Genomic DNA, 19,954 nt, shown 5'->3' with positions numbered 1-19,954 from the left:
TCTCATCAATGTTTCTGACTCTCTATTCCTCTCCCTTCCTCTCTGTAAACAATAAATAAATAAATAAATCTCAAAATTCTGAAGCCCCATCTGCTCATGTAAATAGAGCAGCTATTGAAGAGTTCACTCCCTTGGGTGTTTTGAGAATTCCCAACAGAGTGCCTCCATAGGTGTGTTTGTGAGCCAACCTTATCCCTCAGGGCTGGCTCGCCAGCTGCTGCAAGGTCCAACAGCTGCCCAGTGATGGTGAGAATGGGACTCTCCTCACCAGGTCTTGGTGCCAACTTGCTGCAGCCTAAAGATGTTCCAAAGTCATATATTCTCACTTTATAGGGTGCTTGGTCCCAAAGGATTACAGAGTTCAGTGAAATATCTTTCCAGGTTTACACTCAGAGCAATTCTTGGCCCCAGGGTGTCCAAGTGCCTCCAATAGTGACTGGTTTGGGGCAGTTTCCGGTAGCATGAGACCAGAATCCATATGTCATGAGGGTTGAAGGCTTAGGGGTAGCTCTCAGCTCTAAGTTCAAAAGCCAGAGTGTTGTGTAGTACTTTACAAAGTACTTCCACAATTTTTTAAAGTATGTTTTTATTGATTTCAGAGAGGAATGGAGAGGGGGAGAGGGAGCGAAACATCAGTGATGAGAATCATTAATCGGCTACCTCCTGCACGCCCCCAACTGGGGATCGGGCACACAACTGGGGCCGGTATATTCAGAGATGACCATGACTGCCAGGGTGTAGCACTTTGAGATCTCAATCAGAAGCTTGTCTGGGAGGTTACTAGCGCCCCCTTCAGCAGGCTCTGAACACTGATTGTTGTTGCCCTGATCCTGTACATCTGTGGAAAGTTCTGCACATCTTCTCAAATGCCCAACCTTTTATCAACTTTTCTCTGAATTTAGATAACTTCCTTCAGGGAAAAGCTGTCCCCCATGCTGGGCTCACTTCTCTGGATTCCACCTCCCATATCTCGGTCCTGTAATTATGTTTGTCTTGTTATCTCTCCAATATCTTCAAACAGGTATGGGTGTTTTTTCGTATTTTCTGATTTTCTTCCCCAACTTCTCTTGACGTCTTCTCAGTGAAAACTTTTGTTTAAAAGCTTCCTTCAGCCCAGTCGTTGTGGCTCAGCAGTTGGGCGTCGGCCTATGAACCAGGAGGTCACGGTTCGATTCCCAGTCAGGGCACATGCTCAGGTTGCAGGCTCGATCCCCAGTAGGAGGTATGCAGAAAGCAGCCTATCAAATATTCTCTCACATCATTGATGTTTCTATCTCTCTCTCCCTCTCCTTTCCTCCCTGAAATCAATTAAAGGGGAAAAAAATCCTTCATGCAAACCAGTGAAGTGGAAAATGCTTCTGCACCTTCACCAGCTCCCCAGCAGCTGCGGAAAAATCACTTGACTCTATCATTGGAAGGAAAGACAGACCTACCACACAGGTCTGTAAAGTCAGAGTGAGACTACCTAGATGACATGCTCAGTGAATTCCGTAGTTATCCTCTTTGTTCCAGACTCCAAAAAGCTCAGAGCCAAATATTAATCCTTCTAACAACTTGTGATTCAGAACCTTATCACCTGTCCTTTGTGAAACAATCTTAGTTCAACTTCATGGCATTGTCTGTGTTCCAAGGGTTTCCCCTAGTTCCTTACATCTTGTTGTATTGCATGTATCTTTTTTTCCCCCAACGAGTTTATTTGGGCAGACCAACCCTGCATCTAAAAGAAGGTGTTGGGCCTCTTGGTGGTGAAGCCGGCGACGGATTGTGCTGGCGACGAAGGACCTGGTGAGGCAACGGGAACTTGATCTTGGAGTCGTGGAACTCCTTGACTGCTGGTCAGCGGCACTTGCTGGCTGCAATCTCCTCCACCTTCATGGTCTGGATGGAGTGGGCGGGGACACAGTGCCAGGCCCCCACATCTCGGTAGCACTGGGTGGTGGTCAGGTCCCAATACTCCCGGTACATGTTGTGGGTGCCTCTGCGGGAGTCGTAGTGCAGCCAGATTTCCAAGTTCTTTACCCAAAAGGGGGAATTCTTCAAACACCTGCCCACAGAAGACTATTTCCCCCGAAGACTTCTTCATCTTCCTTAGTTGAGACACAAAGTCCCAGAAGCGGGACTTGCAACTACATGGTTAGGTGCAAATATGCGGTAGAGGGGTGGTGTGTGGCACTTGGGGGTGGGCAAGCAGCCCCCCACCACTTTGTTCTCTCAAAGTGTTCCCCAGGCCTTCATGGCGTCCTTCCCGTGTCCGCACCGCCCACAAACGGAAGTGTCTACTCTAACAAAGCCAATTACCATGACTTCATTACAGGAAGTCTGCGTGTATCTTTACAAGCCGCTCTAAATCACTTTGATAGGCTAAGACTGGTTTGGCTCAGTCAGCCTGCGGACTAAAAGATCCCAGGTTCAATTCCTGTCAAGGGCATGTACTTTGGTTGCGGGCACCTCCCCAGAAGGGGGTCTGCAGGAGGCAGCTGATCGATGTTTCTGACTTTCTTATCTCTCTCCCTTCCTCTCTGTAAAAAAATAAATAAAATATATTAAAATAAATAAATAAATAAATAAATAAATCACTATGTTAGGAGGTGGAACATAATTGAGTTTTGAGTATTCGTTATATTTTCTGGACTCTAGTTCCTTATCCTATACAGGATTTACAAATACTTACATCCAGACGATGACCCGTCTTTTGAAGAGAAGAGTTCCACTTGAATGAAGTTCAAATAATCCATTTATTTCTCCTACAGCCTCTGCTTTTGGTGTCATATCTCGGAAAAATTTGGCTAATTCAAAGTCGCAAATGTTTTTGCTCAGGTTTTGTTTTTGTTGTTGTTGTTGTTGTTTTATTTTATTAAATCTTTATTGTTGAAAGTATTACAGTCCCCTTTTTCCCTCAGTGAACCCTTCTAGCCTGCCCCACCCCCCACCCCAGGCCTTTAGCATCCTATTGTCTGTGCCCATGGATTAACACACCTTTGAAATGCCTTTTAGACCCCTCATCAGATTAACCCTTTGAAATGCCTCTTTTTTTTAGACCCCTCATCAGATTAACCCTCAAGTGAGCACTAATTTTAGCTATTTTATAAGCCATTCTAAAGACTTTCCCGCCTTACTTCCTCCTGCTTTTACACAATCTTCTTTGCACTCTCCCCATTAGTTCCAACAGTATTTAAAGGGATGCAGACTCCCGCTGGAAAGCAGCTCCCTCCTGCCTCCTTGCTGGTGTGTGGGTGCCAACGGACATGGCCTCCAACAGGCCGGGAGGAAGCAGGTGGCGCAAGAGGACCAAGTTCAGCGAAAGCCAACTGCAGGTTCTCATCAAGGCCTTTGAGAAGGATGAATACCCTGATTTCACGGCCCAAAAAAAACTAGCCAAGAAAACCAAGATTCCTCAGTCCAGAATCCAGGTATGGTTTCAGAACCGGAGAGGCAGATGATCAAAGAACTCCCAGAAGAGGCCCCGTCCAGATGCTGCGGCTCCTGGATCCCACCAGGGTGCATTCCCTGCTCCCAAACACCACCATGGCCTCCAGGGCCTTCCCCCCCATATGGCTCTGGCAGAGATCTACAGAGCAATGCGGACCACTTCTCCTGGGGGGTGGAGCGTGCATCTGAGCCAGCAGGCCACTGGGGGCACAGTGGTGTGCTGGGCACCAATGCGGCCTCTCCCAACCTAGAGATTCCAGCCAACGCATTGGGAGAACCTTCCAGCAATTTCCATCACTCTTCAGCTATGGGTGCATTTCCTGTTCCCCAACAGCCCTTCCGGGCAGAAGCTGGTGGCATAGACACTCATCTGGGGGACCCCAGGGCACTCATATATGAAGACCAGCATTTTCCTTCTTATGGGCAGCATCCATGGGAGAGCTGGCAGCCTCTACCTGCTTGGGAGCCAAGGATGGCTCCTCAGCAGCCACTGTTCCAGCACCCTGGAGCCCAATAGCAGCCACCTTCACCCCCTTCCGCCCAGGAACACTGGATGGATCCCGCTGAGATCAGATGCCTCAAGGAGGAGGAGGAGCCCTAACTGTTTGCCTCAGTGGACAGACTGTGGACTGAAAGATCCCAGATTTGATTTCCGTCAAGCGCTTGTACTTGGGTTGCAGACTCAATCTTGTGGGAGGCAACTAATTGATGTGTCTCTCTGACTCCTGCCCATGCATGTGTGGTTCTTTTTCTGGACTTAGTTATGTTCCACTGATTGATCTATTTTACACCAATACCTCACTTTCTTGATTGCCATGGTCTTACATAAATCTCAAAATAAAATATTAATCTTCCAATTTGGTTCTTTGTCAAAGTTATTTTGGCTACTTTAGATCTGTTGTATTTTCATATGAGTTTTAAAGTGAATTTGTCCATTTCTACCTTAATAAAGTTGCTGAAGTTTTGGTTGTGATTGCATGGAATTTATAGATCAATTTAGAGAGAACTGACATCTTGGTAATACTGAGACTTCCAATCCATGAATATGGCAGTAAAGCTCTTCATTATTCCATCATCTTTCATTGCTCCCAACAACAGTTTACAGTAGGGGTGTCGAACTCAATCAGAGAAGGGGCCAAAATCTAAAATCCAGCCTAAATCGCGGGCCGAATGGTTTACTGAACAGTCATAAACTGTCATTGTGATGGAAACGCAGCGGAGTGCAGTGATGACAGTGCGGTTCGGGCCACATTGCAAGGCCTGGCGGGACGGATTTGGCCCGCGGGCCTTGTGTTTGACACATGTGGTTTACAGTTTCCACTTTCACATCTTTTGTCTCTAATTTATGCCCAAGTATGTAAAATTTTTGATGCTATTATAAATAGTCTTTTTTTTTAATGTCCAATTTGTGGTAAATGAAATTACAATTGGTCTGTGTATCTCAAGCTTATATTCTACTACTACCAAATGTAGCTGCCTTGGTAGTTCTAGTTGCTTTTTGTAAATTCCATCAGGTGAGCATGTCATCTGTGAATAAAGGTAGTTTTACTTCCTCATTTCCAATCAGGATGACTTGTGTTTCTCCTTGCACTGACCTGAGGTTTAATGTCCTGGAGGTATGGGAGCCTGAGTTTCTGTGCCAACTCTGCCGTCACTCACTTTGTAAGCTTTGTCTTTCCCTCTCTGAATGTGCAAACAGACCACAGCCAGTCCATATATAAAAAGAGAACTCTGATCCACAGTCTGCAGCAACCAGCCTGGGAAGCCAAATCACAACTTCTGTAGCAACCAGGCCCCAAATGGCCAGAACTTGATTACCCACTCACAGCCTCCCTGATTTTTGTCCCCGCTTCCAGCTTAGCATGAACAGGAGACAGCCAAATGTGCACCCCAACCAATCACACAGGATGTCCCGCTTCTAGTTAGCTCTGAACCCGAGTTACTGTAAAGCGATCTGAATGTTCCTCCCCTAGTTTCTAACATACAGTAAAGCAACGCCCTCTGAGAGGAGTTAGCGATCCCCGTTGTAATCCACAGCTTCCTGCCTGTCCCGCCTCTTCCAGTTAAGGCCTGACTCACTGTGCTCCTGACAATTGGGCTGAACAGAGACTGTCACCTTTTCTCCTCCCAACCTTCCAGTGAAATAGCGGAGTCATTCTCTCACCGTTTGTTCTGCTGCCTCCTGTTGGCAAGGCCCAGGAAGACAAATAAAGGAGCTTTGTCCTCACCTCTGGGAGCCAACCTCAGACACACCCATCTGGAAGACTCACACCATTGGCAGGTAAAACCAGTCTCCTCCTTGCCATCCAATGTCTCTTAGAGGTGGTGTGTCTAATGTTAACACTGACTTCAGTGAACTTGACTTCACTCTTTCTTGAGAGTTGTAACTAAGTTTTTGTCAGACTAGTCAGAGAAAACCAAGAGACATGTGACTAGGAAATCTGACAGAAGAAGGGTGATAGGTAAAATCTCATAGAAAATGGGTGATTGTAAATGGGGAGCATGAAAGCAGAAGATGCCTTGTTTTCAGAGGAGCATAAAAGACTTTCTCTTGCCCAGATGCAGTGGCTTAGTGGCTGAGCATTGACCTATGAACCACGAGGTCACGGTTCAGTTCCCAGTAAGGGTATATGTTCAGGTTGCTGGCCTAATCCACAGTAGGAGTGTGAAGGAGGCAGCCGATCGATGATTCTTTCTCATCATTGATGGTTCTAGCTCTTTCTTCCTCTTCCTTCCTATCTCTGAAGTCAATAAAGACATTTTTTTTTAAAAAGAGAATACGCTAAAATGGTTGAGTACTACCTATGTACAGTAGACTCATGAATGATTCTTTTTTTTTCTTTATATTTCTCTGTATTTTTCAAATTTTCTGTATTGGGTAGTTGCTAATTGTATAATGAGAAGAAAAAAAATAGTGAAGTAATTTAAACAAACCAGGTCTCAGGCTGAGGGCTTGGAGCAGAAACTAGACATAGCTAGCCAAGCTCTCTCTAGGAGCCAGGGCATCAGCATTAGTCTGCTTTTTCTGAAATTGGTAAAACTAAACTGCTAAGCTTCCAGTTCCTTTCAGAATAAGGTGGGGAGAAAGGATGCAAACAGCCCAGGCCAGGCTTCCGGCTTCTTACAGCTCAGGGAAGGTCAACCTGAAAGAGGCCTGGAAAGAGAACACTGGCTTACTAGTTGGTCAATGAAGACAAATACTTGATCTGGGAATAATCTGGGGTGGACAGAACCCAAAAAGGAACGGCCTCAAAAGAGGGCTCATGCACTTTCCTGAGCAAGGCTCAGTCTCTGTCCTCTGCATGTGTGTGTCCTTAACCTATAATAGAAACTTGCGCCCATTGTAATTTGTGGAATAATCAAGATCTCTGATTCAAGCGTGTGGGAACCTGAAATGAGGAAGAAAACTAAGGCACAGAGAGGACATTGCTCAAGCCAATAAGGTGAAAGTAAGGATGGCTAAAGCCCCTCCCCCAGTCACAGCCACTTTATGTGGAGGGTAGAGTCATGAGATCAGAGATGTGAGTGAACTAAGAGTAAGAGCTGGTAAGGTATTCCATAGGAGAGAGAAGTCTTGGGTCCCCCACTTTCATTCTTCTTCCCCAAAGGCGAAAGTGGTCCTTAGGCAATATGAGTTCAAGCTCATCCTCATTGCTGTTTCTGTTCATGAAGCATTTATCAACGCCAATCAAATATTATGCAAAGGAAACTTTATTCGTGGAATACAATTTTACCATATAGGATTACACAGCTGGAAGATACACAAGTATGGGGATGGGGAGTTGGGGGGGGGGGGGTGGTCATTAATTGTGAGGCAGATCTATAATTTTCCATTGGAACTTCTTTCCCACCTTCCATTTAGTAACCATTGTCTCCATTTACAAAACCATTGTGGCAGTCAGTAAATATGCCCTTCATTTAATAAAAGTGACTACCCACCCCAGCCATTTGTCCAGAAGTCACAATTTGTTCACTGTTTGAAAACATATAATGTGCCCTAGCCATGAATATTATCTATGAATTATTAAAGACAAGTACAAAAGTAAATAGATTAAATAGCAGAAATTAATTAATTAATTAATTAACCAATAAATATATCCAACAGTAACAAAATCTTATAAACCCATGGTGTAGATTAATAAATGAAAACAATCACAATAAGGAAATAAATATTAAATAAATATACACAGTGATCAGCACTAAATGATGAAGCAAAGAGATGGTGGTTTGGGATCATGTCTTCACAATTCTCAGGAGTGGACTCGGCCAGAAGTACCGTCAGCGGTATCATCACTTTGCTCCTATCTCGCCTTCTCCATCCATTGCAGGATAATGTCTATCTCTTCCACAGCTTTCACCACCGCTTTCTGAAGTTCAAGCTGAAAGACACACAGTTAGGTAATGAGCGAATAAAAACGAGTCAGCATTCGCCCCAAAATTAATCCTCTTTTTTTATTGGCAGTTGTGTTGGGGATCACAAGCAGAGCATTATTTTCAAGCCGGAAGAGCTTGAAAGAGGTTATGGAACTTCAAGATCTCACCAGAGGAAGGAACATGGAGTCCATCATCCTGGTCTTAAATAAGGAAACTAAGGCCCAGAGAGGTAGCAGAATTAGGACTATAGCCCAAGCCTCTTGCATCACAGAGATCAAAGTAATGAGGCTGTGCTTTTTAAAGGGACGTGTGTGTGTGTGTGTGTGTGTGTGTGTGTGTGTGTGTGTGTGCGCGCGCGCGCGCACGTGCGCGCAGATGCACACAGGGGTTGCTTACTCTGCTTATTTCAATTGAACAAATATGTATTGTGCTAAGCACTGGGCCGGCTCAGGATCCAGAGATGCATTGTACATCCCCTACCCACAGGGCCTTTACAGTCAAGTGAGAGAGACAAGCAGAAACAGGCAGTTAAAATGTAGTGTGGTGCCCAGCTGGCATGGCTCAGTGGCTGAGCATTGACCTATGAACCAGGAGGTCACTGTTCGATTCCCGGTCTGGGCACATTTGGCTATTTGTTTCTGGAGGCAGCAGATCAATGATTCTCTCTCATCATTGATGTTTCTATCACTCCCTTCCTCTCTGGAATCAATAAAAAATATATTTTTTTAATGTAGTGCAGTGAATAAATGATGGAGTCAACACAGGACAACAGTAGCTGCACTTAACTCAGGTAGCAGAGAGGTAGCAGAACCTCCTTGGAGGTGATGTGTAGGCTGAGTCTAAAGGATGCATAGAATTAGTCAGTGAGGCATGGAATCCAGGCCTTCCTGGCAGATGTGCAAAGGCATGAGGTGAGAAACAGCATGGGGCGGGCACTGGTGAAATTGTGCATGACTGTTTTTGAAGGCATGTATGAGTGCATGCATGGTTATAGCCTCTTGTTCGTGCACCTGGAAGATGTGTTTTTAAAAGGCCATTCCCTTTTCATTCTTAAGGCATTTTTCAGAGAAAGCACCCTTCTAAAGCCCACTTGGGTGTCCCTGGGGTACAGCAGAGGGACAGGCCACATGACCTTAGAGAGCTATTAACCTGAGGGCTACAGGATTTCTCCCAGTATGAATACCCATCCCACTCATTTATGATCTCAGTTCTAAAAACACACTCATCCCAACCAAGGCCAAAATTGCATATACCTGTTTGAAGTGATTCTGAATCTGGTTGAATTTCTCCAGTGCTTCCTCTCCACAAGGGCATGTCATTTGGTCATGCTGAAAAGAAGGCCAAAGAATGATAGCTTTTATAAATATTCTGATTATCTGCCACTAACCTGTTAACTGGGGAGTTCCTTTTTTAATGACACAACCTGTAAGGGGCGCGTACTCTTTCACTAGGACATGTCAGTACATCACACCTGGAGGATGTAATTTCATATTATTTTTATTTATTTGTACTTAATGAAAACAAATGAAATATATATTGTATATATATGTATATATGTATATATATATATATATATATATATAGTTTATTTATATATATAAAGCACAAAGGAAAATACTACAAAAAAAATAGAAAAGAATACCGACAAAAAAAATGGACACGTCGAATTAAAAAATTATAAATTTTACAAACAATGATAAAGATTACAAAAAATAGCCGAAACCGGTTTGGCTCAGTGGATAGAGCATCGGCCTTCAGACCTAAAGGTCCCAGGTTCGATTCCGGTCAAGGGCATGTACTTTGGTTGCCAGCACATCCCCAGTGGGGGGTGTGCAAGAGGCAGCTGAACGATGTTTCTCTCTCATCTGATCGATATTTCTAACTCTCTATCCCTCCCCTTTCCTTCCTCTCTGTAAAAAATCAATAAAATATTTTTAAAAAAAGATTACAAAAAATATATACCGTCCCTCTCGGGGCGCAACATATATTTCAAGGACGTATTCATACGTCCTACCCGGTCCCGATATTGTTTACGTTTGACGTATTTATAGGTCCTGCTCGGTTAACAAGTTATCATCAAGTAGGTGGGAATTCTACTCTTTCTATAGGCACTCCTTTCTCGTAGACAAGTCTTATCAGGCCTCATCATTTAAGATCATTTACCTAGTCATCAGTAGAACAGAAAACCAACTTTTTAGGCTCAAATACAGAGCTCACTGCTTCTTTTTAGAAACAAGTAACACTGAAGGAATTTATGATCACAGTGTCATCTGCCTGTAGCCCCTACTCAGCTCTAGTCTGCCCCCCTCCAAGAGAGTCCCCATGCAAAGAAAGAATTGGATTCCTAGGTCCTACTGAGGCCCTATTTTGATATTGAGGCCAATGGCCTAATGACTAGCTGCCTGGACCCCATTTGCACTAGTATACACACCACCAGATACCTCACCTTAATTTCATGTATAAAAGATAATTGTCATTAACATCAAATAACTAACATTTTATAGTTCTTTAGACTTTTTAGATGGAGCATATACCCAAAAGTCCATAAAACTGAGTTCTCATTACCTAGTCACATGGCTCCACACAGACTATTAGAACTTAGGGACTCAGTGTTTCCATCTTTTAAATGGGAGTCAAAAAGGAGCCTGGTTACTACAATAAGTCATTGAAGCTATGTGCCAAGATTAATCCTTTACCCGAGACCCTTACTCACACAGAGCGAGAGGTTCTTCTTGATAGCAAGGAAAGAGTTGGCGAGGCTGCTGATCTTCCGGAGGATATCAATGTCAGGAGTCGGATAGTTTCTGAATACCATGACCAGGTAGAGTTCCAGAATATGGCTAAGGAAGCAGCACTGATCTTCAGGCTACAAAGAAGACGAGTATGTTAGTGAGGACAAGGTCTCCAGGGACAAGACTCGAATGATCGAGATGTCCCTGGTTTACATTTCCTCCCAGAACTCCTATGGGCCAAGCACATACCCTTGTGTCTTGGAAAAACTCAGCTTTCAAGATTTTGAGGTCCATGATTTCATCCTTGGCTTGCTAAACAGAAAAAGACAAGAAGAGAAAATGGCAGGTTAGTAATGGCTGTCAGGGTCTTAGACACAGAGACCTCTTACCCCCCTCCTTGCCATGACCCTGGGACAGTGCCCCTTTCCAAAAACACTTTTAAATTTCTTTTAAATATTTTATTGATTTTTTACAGAGAGGAAGAGAGAGGGATAGAGTTAGAAACATCGATGAGAATCATCAATCAGCTGCCTCTTGCACATCCCCTACTGGGGATGTGCCCACAACCAAGGTACATGCCCTTGACTGGAATCGAACCCCGGAACTTTCAGTCCACAGGCCGACGCTCTATCCACTGAGCCAAACCGGTTTCAGCCAAAACACTTTTAAATTATGAGCTACAGATGTCTCCTGGGAATGTATCCTCTTGGTAAGAAGTCCCCAAGCTGTCCCTTTTTATGGTCACACTATGAGGGGACAGAGAAAGACAAGAAGAGAAGGGGAGACGCAGCCACAAATTGGGAGGGTGCCTCCCTCACATACCACTCTCTCCCTTATCTGAGAAAATTCATTTTGCATTTCTTCAAGGTTTGTGGTGATCATACAGCTTCCCAAATTGAGTGTCTTCAGCCCAGCAGAAGGTGTCCAGAAGAGAGAAAACACAGCCAAGGAAAGGCAGAGGGGGAGACAAGAACTTTTCATCTTGTGCCAGAATCTGGAAACCACAGGAGCTAGGAATTCAAAGGAAAGAGCATGACTTACTGATTTCCCATCTCATGCTTTAAGAAGCCAGTCTAGTCACCAGAAACGTGCCTCCCCCAGATGTCTCTTGGGGGCGAAACCTCATAGCTTTATCTGATTTCTGACAGTCGGATGCATTCATCTAACTTACTAAGGAAAACTGCTGAGCCGCCTCAAAGAGTAGCTTCCAGATGCTTGTTCAAGGTCTGAGTGTGAGTTCCTGCTACAGGTCCCAGATCTTTTATTCTGTCTCCATCCCAGCCCCATCATCATTGCCCAGCAGTAAGGCCTGGAGCAGCAGGCACGTGTAGTGAGTAGATAGAGGATGACATCTCAGGTGAAATGTCAAAACTTGTTTGGGTGAGTTGATGTATATCATCTTCCCTTCCAGCATGCCAGTTATAGTTCACCCTGAACCCGCAGGGAAACTGGGGGAAAACAGAACTCACAGAAGCTGTTGCTGAGACACCAAACACACTTTGAGAAAAATTGTCTTGATTTTATGGCCACCTCAGGGCTGAGAATCTTAGTTCTGTTTGGCATTTGACTGAGATCAGATTGATTATTTGAGGATAGCAGACTTATTTCCGCCCCAAGGCAAAGAGAAAGTCAATGACTTCATAATAATTCTATTGCCAGGAAAAGGCAAGATCTGATAGGCAATCATCCCAAGTCCACCTAACACTTCTCCACCCTCCTGAGCTGTTGACTCCCCAGCGTTCTCTGCAGGAAGACTTCAGTCAGGCACAACTGGCATGAATCCAAGAGCACACTCTTTGCTGGCTCTTGAACTCCTGGTGAAGATCAAGTATGATCTCAAACACAGAGGAAAAAGGCAAAAGAAAATGCATTTTTTCTTGGGGAGAGCCTTGCTCTGTAATGCGGCACTTTGTAATGTTTGCTGAGTTTTACGATGAAATAATAATGGGCTGGGATTAGAGGGAAGAAGCACTTACTTCAGGCACAAAATTTTAGGGACCACCAAAGGTCTCAGAAATATCAATAATAATATTTTGAGATTTAAATAAGTAATCTTTTAATCGTTATATTTCATATTATATAAATAAGTATAGGCCCAATGCATGAAATTTGTGCAAGAGTAGGCCTTCCTTCTCCTGGCTCCGTTTTTAGAGCAAATTGTAATCGGAGATGAAGAATGGGTGCTGTATGTTAATTTGAAAAGGCGGCCTCAATGGTTGGACAAAAATGAGGCTCCGCAGCCCACGCCAAAACCTGACTTGCATGCGAAAAAAGTGATGTTGTGTGTTTGGTGGAATTTTAAAGGAATTGTTCATTATGAACTTTTACCATCTAACCAAACCATTACAAGTGCAGTGTATAGTGCCCAATTGGAAAGGTTAGCCCAAGCTTTAAGAGAAAAAGAACCCGCGCTGATTAATCGGAAGGGCGTAATTCTTCACCACGATAACGCACGACCGCATACTGCAAGAATCACTGCTGAAAAACTGCGCCAGTTGGAATGGGAAGTTCTCCCTCAACCTGCATATTCTCCTGATATTGCCCCTTCCGATTACCATTTGTTTCGTTCTTTGCAAAACTCTCTTCTTGGAAAAAAATTTAATAATGAAGAATGCCTCAAAAATGCATTGACCGAATTTTTTGCATCAAAATCACAAGAATTTTACAACAGAGGGATTAAAATGCTTCCTGAGTGTTGGGCACAAGTAGTAGAAAACAACGGCAACTATATTGTTGATTAAATTTTGTTGTATTGTTTAAATAAATTAGATTTAAAAAAGTATTAGAAAACGACATTAATTATTACTAGACCTAATAAATGTATGTATGTATGTATGTATAATATAGAGTGTATATATAAGTATATAACATATAATGTTTATACACTAGGGCATATTTAATGTAATATTATCATAAAATCTCACTAAGAACATCAGCTCCTTGAGGGCTATAATTGTGTATGTCTTACCACCCCTCTATTACAAACAGCTGGAATGGATCCTAGTTTATGATAAGTTTTGGATAAATGTATGTTGAATATATTGTAACTTCTATGGAACAGGTATTTCCCCCCCCCCCCCCCCATGAGACAGGTCTTATAATCCAACTTTCTGACAAAGAAATTTAAACTTAATGGTTGAATGAGTTGCCCAAGTTCATCCAGCCAGTAAGTAACAGAATGTACTAAAAATACAGCTGATGTAAGGATTACAAGGCCTAGGAGGCAACATGAAGATTAAGGTGAGTTAGTGGCAGAATGGAAACTTTAAGCTAAGTCTCTTAACTTTTAATTCATTACTCTGTGCGTTAAACTGTGTGTCCTCAGGGACAAGAGGGCCTAGAAGAGCAGTGGGAATGGGGGTGCCAGGAAACAGGATTCCTTGTTCTATGTCAGGGCCTTTTTATAAGGAAGAGTCCCAACAGTCTGTTCAGTTGGGAGATGACACCACGCATCTCATCTGTCTGTGAACCTCTGAAATTCACACTGAATCTGCAGTAACTGGAAGAACCTCTCTCACTCTAGCACTTTCCATCATCCCTTCCAGGAATCCGGAATCACTGGGATGATTCTATCCTCTCATAAGAAACTAGATGCCCAGTGCACAAAATTCTTGCAGGGGGCTTGGCCCTCATAGCCCCGGCTTCTCCAGAAGGTTGTCTGGATGGTTGTTCTGCTGTTTGGGTCTAATTAGCATATTAGCTCTTTATTATATAGGATACCCAGCTGCTCAAACACCCATCTCATAGGCGTGATCAAGACTCGGCAAAATGCGGCTCGAGAGCCACATGCGGCTCTTTGACCCCTTGAGTGTGGCTCTTCCACAAAATACCACGGCCTGGGCAAGTCTATTTTGAAGAAGTGGCATTAGAAAAAGTTTAAGTTTAAAACATGTGGCTCTCAAAAGAAATCTCAATCGTTGTCCTGTTGATATTTGGCTCTGTGGACTAATGAGTTTGCCGACCACTGTCATAGGCAGTAAGCAGGATGGGCGTAGTGATGGAATCCATGAAGCAAACAATGAGTTGTTGCAACCCATCCTCAAATCCTGAAATCAGAAGGTTTTCAAACTTTCCAATATAATGGAATTCACTGCCTTCTTGGAAAATTAATTTTAATCACACCATGTCTAAGAACCAGTTCATTCAGCACTGCAACTGATTACCAGAAATGGTGCTGCCCTGCCAGTGTGGCTCAGTGTAAGCATCAACCATGAACCAGGAGGTCACAGTTTGATTTGGGTCAGAGCACATGCCAGGTTGTGCGTGGGCTCGATCCCCAGCAGGCGGCGTGCAGGAGGCAGCCAATCAACGATCCACTCTCATCATTGATGTTTTATTTTTCTCTCCCTCTCTCTTCCTCTCTGAAATCAATAAAAACATCTTATTTAAAGGTACCTAGAACATACAACACAATCTCCAGTTTAAAAAAAAAAAAAGGTTGTTACTATTTAATGATTCTCAACTTTTCTAATCTTATTTCCCAGAAACACTGTTGTGGGAACTAGCAAGTGAGACAAAGCAAAAGGCACCGGCCAGGCCAACAGAGCTTTCCTCTAGGTCTGCACCCCCACGGGGCCCTGGCCTTGCGAGGGATGCTTGCAGTGTCTGTGCAGCCAGCCAGGCCCCCGGTAGCCTTCCTGATTCTCCCTGCTGCTCAGACACCCCTCCAACAGGCTCGCCTGCAGGCCATCCTCCCTCCATCACAGACTCTTCCCAGTGGAGGATTGTCCCTTGGCTCTGTCTGAACCTTACTTCCCTCGTGCCAGCACGCTCCTGACACACGAATCGCTTGGCCTTCCCCAGGCAGCTGTAAACAAATGTCTGCCTGTGAGTGGCAGAAGAAAAGGGCTCAACTGAGATGTGGGGGGTGGTATGGCTGAGGCGGAGACATAAGGCTGCATTTCGTGAGCACATGAAGCTAACTTTAGGAAGTAGCGTTTCAGAACTGGGGGTCAGCATATAAGCAGAGCCAGGAAATGATAAAGATAATGTTGTGGCTGGCAAGGCCCGGTGGAGGCAGGGCTCCAGATGGCTAGCAAGACCCTATCGAGGAAGGACTCCAGGCCAGGCCAGGGAAGGAACGAGCAACCAGACCCACAACAAAGAACGTAGCATAACTTTCAGTCATAAAATAGTTCTGTTGCAAGGCTCAACCCCCAGGCAGGCACGTCCTGTTACCAGTAGCCGCAAGGCAGAACAGACCGACCAAACCAGGTGAAACAGAAACTGCTTAAGCTGAAAATAACCCCCCACCCCAGGTGTTGTACAAACTTTAAACGTTACTGTACTAGTGGAATTTTTCTATAACTTATAACTGACGTTTCTTTGTTAAAACTTCTAGCCAATCAGAATCTGCCAGGCATCCCTATGACAGGGATGAAAGTAGCGTGCTTAGACTGGGTCGGGGCTCTCGTTGCTCGCTGCTGTGTCAGTTGAGATGGGAGCCCGGACTCGAGTTCATAATAAAGGCTTCCTGAATTCCAATGTGGCTGACTGGTGGTCGTCATTCGCGGGTCGCCCATAACATCTGGAGGCCCCCAGAGAGATCCACTCTGACCTCGTTGTCAGTGGATGGACACCCATCCCGGGTTCCAGGGAGACAGAGTGACCTTCGCACAAAACGGCGATCCGGTAGTTGAAGCCATCTGGACCTCAGAGACTGAGGTAAGGTCTGGTCTGGTCTGGGGAACGTTCCAATCTGGGAGACCCTAGGAGGGCTGGACGCAGCGTAACCCTCAGATCCAGAATCCCGCCAGAACGGCGCTCGGGATTCACAGGTCTGCGGTATCAGGAGTGGGATTGGACAGGTGTGTCTGGTCTCTGTGTGTTGTATTGTCTTTGTTAGTCTGCTGTTTGTGTCTTATTTTTGTATGGTGAGGATGTGGCAGGGTCCGTCTGGACCCTCCACCCCGTTGCAATGTTTTCTTAAGAATTTTCAGGATTTCCGAAAACAGACGGACGATTACGGCTCTGATGTTATTGCTTTTGATTTAACCACTCTTTTTCCCAGGTCAACGCCAGTCTATAGGATAACTTTCTCCTCACAGTTCCTAGAGTATTAGTCTTGTTTCCTTTGTCCAATATGAGTGCCATTTCTGTTTGTTTGTTTTTTGCTGAAACATTGTAATAGTACTTGTTTACTGAAAGGGTATAAGTACAGACGTTTGTTTAATATTTTGTTTGTCTGCTTGGATATAATTATTTGTTCATGTAAGTGTGAAAAAAAAAAAAGAAAAAGAAAAAAGAGAAAGAAAGAAACTTTTAATTTGTTTAAAGCTGAGGGCTTTGACAGCTAGCAAACCGCCCTGAGTGGCCACTGGGATACCTTTTTCCCAGGGGTGCTTTGCTTTCTGTCAGAGGGGAATCGGCCCACCTAACAGGATTTATATGTTTATTAATTTGAAGGTATGAAGTTGTAACAATTGTGGTAAAAAAAAAAAATAAAACCAGAGACCAAATTCTAAAGTTAACTATTTACAAGAAGGAAGCTTGAGCTGGCAAAGTTGCCAAGTCTGCCCAGCAAGCTCAAAAAACAAAACAAAACAAAAACAAACAAACAACTAAATAAATGTTATTTCTGCCACCACCCAGTCTTGATCAGTGGTGGAGGAATGGTCTCAGAACTGTTTGTTTCAATTGGCCATTTAAGTTTAATGTAATTAATGATTACAGTATATTGTAAAATCTTTAAAAGAAAAGGAAAATATTTTGTGGGCCACTTGGTCCTTGTGTGTGTGTCAACTCTTAAGTTATAATTTTAAAATCAGTAAGGGCTTTTCAGAAAGGTCAGGGAGTCTGATTGCAGTATAGGGGTCACGGGTTCCCCCCATGCCACCTGCCTCGGCAGGAGGCAAGCGGTTTTTCCAGAGGACTGCCAGATGAAAATGCCTCTCCTAGGTGGGAGCACCTCCTTCGCCACCTGGGACCCTCGCGCTCCCTGCCTCCGCCCACCTGGTGTCTATTCCCTTTAGAGCAGCTGGAGGCAGCGGCTGCACTGCGTGCAGGCGAGGGGAGAAATTCCCCTGTGACCCCCTGCACCCCAATGAGACCCCCAAGCCCCCAGTGACTGCTTGGACACTTTTCACCGTGTTCTATTAGGGGGCTTAGAGCTCAGCTAGAAATTCTCCTGTTCCCCTTTTCAGGCTTATCAGAATTTGAGATCCTTATCTGTAGGGAAAATGTGTCACTTTAAATTTCAAGCGGCTGGAGGCCTGGGAACAGAGTGCTAGACCTGCTCCCTCCTCCCTCTGCCTTTTCTAAATATAAATATTTTAAAATAATAGGAGGTTTGAGGCATGGCTATGCATTTTTAAAGAACATAGAAAGAAGATATGAAGGCTAATTTAAAAGAATAAAAGTTTTTATGAAGGTTGTGCATGTGATGAGAAGGGGAACAAGAAAGGGTTGAAAGGAAGAGAAAGGCAGCAGCCAATAGGAAGGGAGGACATCCTGGCAGGTTAGCTGGAGAGGCAAGAAGGGAGACTTAGACTCCAAAGGTTTTGTTTTTTTCTAACTTAGAGGAAGAGGACTGACAGGACAGGGCTCCTTTCCATTAAGCCCCCATGGGTAACCTTACAAGTGAGAGGCAAACCTGTTAATTTCCTGGTGAGCACTGGGGCAGTTTATTCATCTTGACAGAGCCGATGGGACCTCTAGGGAAATATCATCAGTCCAGGGAGCCACCAGAAAAACTGCCTGTTTTCTTTGGACATCAAGAAGGACTGTAGAGTGCTCGCTTCGGCAGCACATATACTAAGGACTGTAGACCTAAGAAGGAACACGTACTGGAGGAACGCAGCCGCTAAACTGGACTGAAGTAGAACAACGGGCCTTTGAGGAGCTAAAGAAGGCTCTTGTCTCAGCAGCTGCCCTAGCCTTGCCAGATGTCACGAAGCCCTTCCACCTTTATGTGAGTGAGGTAAGGGGCATTGCCAAAGGGATTCTCACTCAGACTCTAGGTTCCTGGAAGAGACCTGTGGCCTATCTGTCTAAGAGACTAGACCCTGTGGCAGCAAAGTGGCCAGTGTGCCTCTAGTCAGTGGCCACCACAGCATTGCTGGTGAAGGAGGCAGATAAGCAGACTCTGGGCCAGGAGCTAGCCCTGACAACACCCCATGCCGTTGAGACCCTCCTTCGGGTGCTTCAGAAAGATGGATGTCAAACACCAGAATTACCCAGTGCCACGCTCTTCTCCTGGACCAGCCCTGCATCCAGTTACATAAAACACTGGCCATCAACCCTGCCAGCCTGCTTCCAGATGATTCAGAGGAACCCATTCATGATGGCACAGAGGTAACAGATGCAGTACTGACAGATGTCCTGCCGTCATCACCAGACAAGGTACTGTTCATGGATGGGAGCAGTTACGTTTGGGATGGGATCTGATATACAGGGGCAGCAGTAGTCACCCTGGACCACACCATTTGGGCACAGTTCCTGAACTTTTGGCTTTAATCCAGGCCCTTCAATGGGGACACAGTGCCATCCCCCAGGAAAGAGGATTACCAACTTAAGCCAGAAAGTACATTAAAAATAAGGAAGAGATTTTAGCTTATTTGAGTCCATCTGACTCCTGAAAGCAGTTGCAATAGTGCACTGCAAAGGACATCAGAAAGGGGAGACAATTGAAGCCAGAGGAAATAGAGCCGCAGACCAAACTGCTAAGGAAGATGCCCAAAGACCAGTGGGGCCTTTACAAGTCTGCCGGACCCCAACCTACACCAAACAAGAGGAGGAATTGGCTGAACAAAAGCAAGTCATCAAAGGACCAGATGGTTGGTGGACCCTACCAGATGACAGACTGTTGGTTCCAGAGGCTCTAGGTCAGATGTTAGTTGCCCGTTTACCCACTTAGGCATCATCAAGACTTCTGAACTTCTGTGAGCCAGATACTACGAAGCTTAAGTAAGGTAAAAGCATAGTCACTAGAAGTACTGTCTGTGTACAGGTAAATGCTAAGCAAGAATAGAGGGTCCCCCTGGGAATTTGGGCCCCAGGGAAATTCCCTAGGAGAGCATTAGAAGGTGGGTTTCACAGAGATTAAGCCACCAGCATTGAGGTACAAATACATGCTAGTTTTTATAGACACCTTCTTAGACTAGGTTGAAGGATAGGACAGAAACTGCCTCTATAGTAGTCAAGAAATTATTCCAGGAGATTATACCTAGATTCGAGCTGCCAGTAGTCATAGGATCAAATAACAGCCCAGCCTTTGTAGCAAGGTATCTCAAAGTATAGCTCAAGCCTGAGAACAGGCATGAGTGGAACTCTAAAAAGTTTAATTAAATTTGTCCTGGAAACCGGTGAAAATTGGACCAACCCCCTGCCCTTCACCCTATTATGGGCCAGGTGTATCCCTACTGGGATGGGTCCCCCCCCCTTTTTTTGAGATCATGTATGGTAGACCTCCTCTCCATCCT

General features: G+C 44.6%; 1 protein-coding gene, 1 long non-coding RNA gene and 1 pseudogene across 2 annotated transcripts; 1 reads left to right on the top strand and 2 right to left on the bottom strand.

Moving 5' to 3' along the window:
* Positions 1-1,682: 1,682 nt before the first annotated feature.
* LOC118721324 lies at positions 1,683-2,249 on the bottom strand (annotated as a pseudogene).
* Positions 2,250-2,605: 356 nt separating this feature from the next.
* Positions 2,606-18,817, top strand: LOC123652539. The gene is made up of 3 exons (XR_006741920.1): positions 2,606-2,616; positions 8,598-8,604; positions 18,686-18,817. It is a non-coding gene; the product is annotated as an uncharacterized LOC123652539 (long non-coding RNA).
* On the bottom strand, positions 7,123-12,616 carry IL20 (interleukin 20). The gene is made up of 6 exons (XM_036442173.2): positions 11,707-12,616; positions 11,358-11,545; positions 10,785-10,847; positions 10,517-10,669; positions 9,057-9,131; positions 7,123-7,808 (listed from the first exon to the last, which is right to left on the bottom strand). Exons 2-6 carry the CDS (start codon positions 11,514-11,516, stop codon positions 7,731-7,733), a joined length of 528 nt encoding a protein of 175 aa, XP_036298066.1. The 5' UTR covers positions 11,517-11,545; positions 11,707-12,616; the 3' UTR covers positions 7,123-7,730.
* Positions 18,818-19,954: the final 1,137 nt, after the last annotated feature.

The sequence above is a fragment of the Pipistrellus kuhlii genome, unplaced genomic scaffold (assembly GCF_014108245.1).
Source record: "Pipistrellus kuhlii isolate mPipKuh1 unplaced genomic scaffold, mPipKuh1.p scaffold_m20_p_18, whole genome shotgun sequence".
Lineage (NCBI taxonomy): Eukaryota > Metazoa > Chordata > Mammalia > Chiroptera > Vespertilionidae > Pipistrellus > Pipistrellus kuhlii.
The sequence above is the reverse complement of the archived record's forward strand: the minus strand, read 5'-3'. Positions and strand labels throughout refer to the sequence as shown.